This window comes from Rattus rattus, chromosome 12, assembly GCF_011064425.1.
Source record: "Rattus rattus isolate New Zealand chromosome 12, Rrattus_CSIRO_v1, whole genome shotgun sequence".
NCBI classification, from domain to species: domain Eukaryota; kingdom Metazoa; phylum Chordata; class Mammalia; order Rodentia; family Muridae; genus Rattus; species Rattus rattus.
In genome coordinates this window covers 72,068,074-72,071,808 of record NC_046165.1, presented here as the reverse complement: position 1 = coordinate 72,071,808, position 3,735 = coordinate 72,068,074, and the positions used below count along the sequence as shown (strand labels likewise).

The 3,735-nt window shown below is 45.9% G+C and overlaps 1 protein-coding gene across 1 annotated transcript; it reads right to left on the bottom strand.

Moving 5' to 3' along the window:
• Window positions 1-442: 442 nt before the first annotated feature.
• LOC116913771 (eosinophil cationic protein-like) lies at window positions 443-1,250 on the bottom strand. Its single transcript, XM_032918077.1, has 2 exons — window positions 1,204-1,250; window positions 443-1,043 (listed from the first exon to the last, which is right to left on the bottom strand). The coding sequence occupies exon 2, from the start codon at window positions 1,036-1,038 to the stop codon at window positions 574-576; it is 465 nt and encodes a 154-aa protein (XP_032773968.1). The 5' UTR covers window positions 1,039-1,043; window positions 1,204-1,250; the 3' UTR covers window positions 443-573.
• Between the last annotated feature and the right edge of the window lie 2,485 nt (window positions 1,251-3,735).

Here is a 3,735-nt window from a genome sequence, read left to right as displayed (position 1 = left end):
GGACCTCTCATCATTCATCTCTTTTCTGTGTGGATTCCAGTGCCCTTATCTTGGACTCTGTGCCTTCCTGGTTTCTGTTGAATGGTCTCACAGTTGACCTCTGAGGACAGCCGTGCAGGGAGAGGGCAAGGGGTAGATAGCCTCACTGAGAGATCCCAATTCCCTGGTTTTTTGTCAGCCACTTCTTCCCCACAGATAATTTCAGTGAAGATTTCCTGTAGGAATGTTCTGGAAAGATGCACATCTCTTCTCATATTCATTTATTTCCAGGAACTGGGAAGATGCCTCAATTGCTACCAGGCCCTGCCTCTACACACACACACACACACACACACACACACACACACACACACACACACACACACACACACACACACACACTGTGTGTGTGTCCCTTCCTCCCCTCTCCCTTACCCTCCCCGACACAGTTGTACCAGAGATCTAGATGCGTATGCAAAGGTGTTTATTGGTTAGAAAAGATCTGGTTAGGCAGTGCAGACAGAGGAACTAGTTCTTCACTACTGTGATCTTGGCAGTAGCAGATGAGCTAAGGTACAAAGTGCTGGCATTGAACTAAAATATCTCATCCAGGTGAACAGGAACCACTGGATACATGGGACTTTCCTGTGAAGTTCTATTGTTACAGGCAACTCTGTAGAACTTCACTGATCCTGTAGTTTGGTATCTGCATTGGGTATAAATCCTTGCCGGAGTTGTGAGGTTACAGAAAGTTACAGATACCTGAGAGGAACTGTTATGACAATTTGTACTTCTCCCATCTTTACAGGTTATATGGGGATTACCACACACATCAACAACACTAGCAAAACTTGTATGAAGAAAAGTATTTATGTCCTTACATCTTCCTGTATAATTGTTAACACGCAGCATGGCAGCATTACATTGGGGGTAGGAGCTATTATAGATGTGCTGGATGGCAAACCACTGGGAACGGGTTGGTGGCTGGCATGAGGCAAGCATTAGGACAAGTCCCAGCAGAAGGAGACAAAGTCTGGACTCAAGCAGCTTCAGACCCATGTTTCCTGTGAGAACAGAAGAGAAGTGACTACTCACACCTTGGCTCACTTTGCCCTCTCTCTTCCTGAAGGCCCTCTGCTGTCACTAGGTCCACAGTGCCACTTCTCCTGGACACTGCCCCATCACTGCCCCTCCTGTCCCAGGCACAGACAGTCAGTGTCTTACCCAGTGTGCGTTGTGGCTCCTGTGGAACTGAGTGCTGGCTGTCCTGGAAATCACGGGTAATGGGTGAGCTCTACTTGGGCCCACAGATATAGAGCAGCCCTGTGGGTGGAGCCTGTGCCTCAGAGTCTTCAACGTGCAGAACCCACAGATTGGTACACTGCCTGCTTGTGCAACCGGCCTTCTGTTTCTTCCTGGCCAAGCCATGGTGCTGCTGGCTTGCTGGTGCTTACAGGGCATCAAATTCCAAGCCCTCTTGTGCAGGGCAGTTTGAAGTCTGAATCTGAACTCTACACAGAAATCTCTGTGTTGCCTGTTGACTGACTGCAGACTTCATGACTGTTTTCAGTAATGGACAGACCAAGTTTTCTATTGCCTGGCTACAACTTAGAAACAAAGCCTTGGGAAGCCAGCATCATAAGAGAGATTACCATTTCTGTGCTTTATTTTTAAAATTCTGTGATGTTGGATGTGCAGAGATGGCTCAGTGGTTAAGAGCACTTGCTGCTCTTCCAGAGGCCCCAAGTTTCCTTTCAGCACCTATGCTTGGTGGCTTAAGACTGCCTGTAATTCCATTCCAGGACATCTGATGTCTTCTAATAGCATCTGTTGGCATGTTGATACACATGAACACAGACACACAGAGACACATGAGCACAAATAAGTCTTAGGGATGGGTGAGATGTCAGTGGTGAAGAGAACGTCCCTTCTTCTGGATTTCTTCCCTTCCAGAGGACCCCAGTTTGTCCCCCAGAGGTCACAACAACAGATAACTCCAGCTCAGGAGTTAGTACATGTATAAGCATGGCACTGTACCTGCACATGCATGGCACATGTGAGTGTAGAAACATTTGCATGCAGACACATGTGAAAGTTAAAAAATAAACTTTAAAAGTTGCATTTACAAACAATAACAAACCCTTTACTCAAGGCATACTGCACTGCATTCTTCTGATCGGTTCCTGTATAAGGTTCCTTTCTACATTTCCAACTACACACATTTGCCTCCAGAGCTAGTACTAATGGTCTAGTCTTATGGACTTGCAGCAGAACACTGCTCTATGTAAGATGTCCAAGAACATATCAGCCAATATAAAAAATACACTACACCCAACAGAATTTTTATTTCTGTTTTTCTTTGTGCTGGGATTTGAACCTGTGGCCTTGTGCACTCTCGAGAAATGATCTGCCACTGAGCTCCATCTCCAGTGTCACATAGATAAGAGTTTGGCTTCAATAGCTTAAATGCCTCTCTAAGTTTTTGTTATCAAAACCTCCCTTGCATTCCAACCAACTACACACTTCGGTTATGAAGGACAGAGTTACATCCTAGTAGTAAGTACTAAGGTCTTTTCCACACTTGATGACTATCATAAGGTATTGTCTCCAGAAATACTTCCTCAGTTGACCTCTAAACCACAGTGAGTATTTTGCTGTTCCAATTGATAGATTGATGTCTTTTTGTGCAGATTCCATTGGTGAGAGGTTGTGCCCAACACTTGGTATTTCTTCAGTCCTTAGATCCACTTACAAAGAAACTCTTGACCTATTGACTCACAGATGCCCAGGGTCAGCATAGTATTTGATACCGCCCTGCCAAGTTCTCCGGCTGTCTATATAAATGCCAGTGCACAGCATTTATAAAATTGTCACAGCAAGCATTTTTTAGGGACTGATCTTTTGAGGGTGCTATGAAGTGTTGAGACAAGATGTGACTCTGTAACCTGGGTTTGGTTTGAACTTGCTTACAAACCCAAGTTGGATGTGAATTTTCCTTCCTTGTGCCTCAGGCTCAAAGTTCTCTGTCCTGGACTCGTGCTCCACACCCAGCTCGTGAGCCAGGTTGTAAGCAGCCTGTGCTGCTGTTAGTGGATGCTCAGCTCTAGGAAGCAGGACTCAGCAGGGAGGAGCTTGGATGCTGTGGGCGTGCCCTTGAAGGACATTTTTATGCCCTTTCCTGTCCTCCTTCCTTCTGCCATGACCTTGAGCAGTTTGCTTTAGTAAAGGCCTCCCAGTGTGGGCTTTTCTCTACCACAGACCCCAAGTCAGGAGGCCAACTGACTGGACAATATCTCTGACACTGGACTCAAATGAATCTCTGTTTCTTTCAAACCATCTATTTCTCTCAGGTATTTATCAAGCATTGGAAAGCTGATTTGTAGCCCGCTGCGAGTTCATTTAATTCTGATTTATTTAGAAAAGCTCAAAATATTTTTGGTACGGGGTCTCTAAGGTCTTTTCCTACATGTTAGGGAGCCTCCATTGTATCTCTTTGGAAGGCGATTGAGCAAAAGCAGATCTTGAACCTTTCCATCAGGTTTCTGCAGCCACACAGGGACTTCAGGGAGAACTCCCATGCAGACAGAGCTCTGGGTTGGTTGTGTCTGTGATCTGCCCTCTGGTCTAGAGCTAGTGGGCCATGCTACCAGACAGAAGAACTGGTAAGGCTGAGGGACCTCAGACCTGGGGAAACTCAGAGCCTTGAGATGAGGAGGAGTCAAGCCACTCCCTACCTATATCTGTACCTGATCTGCA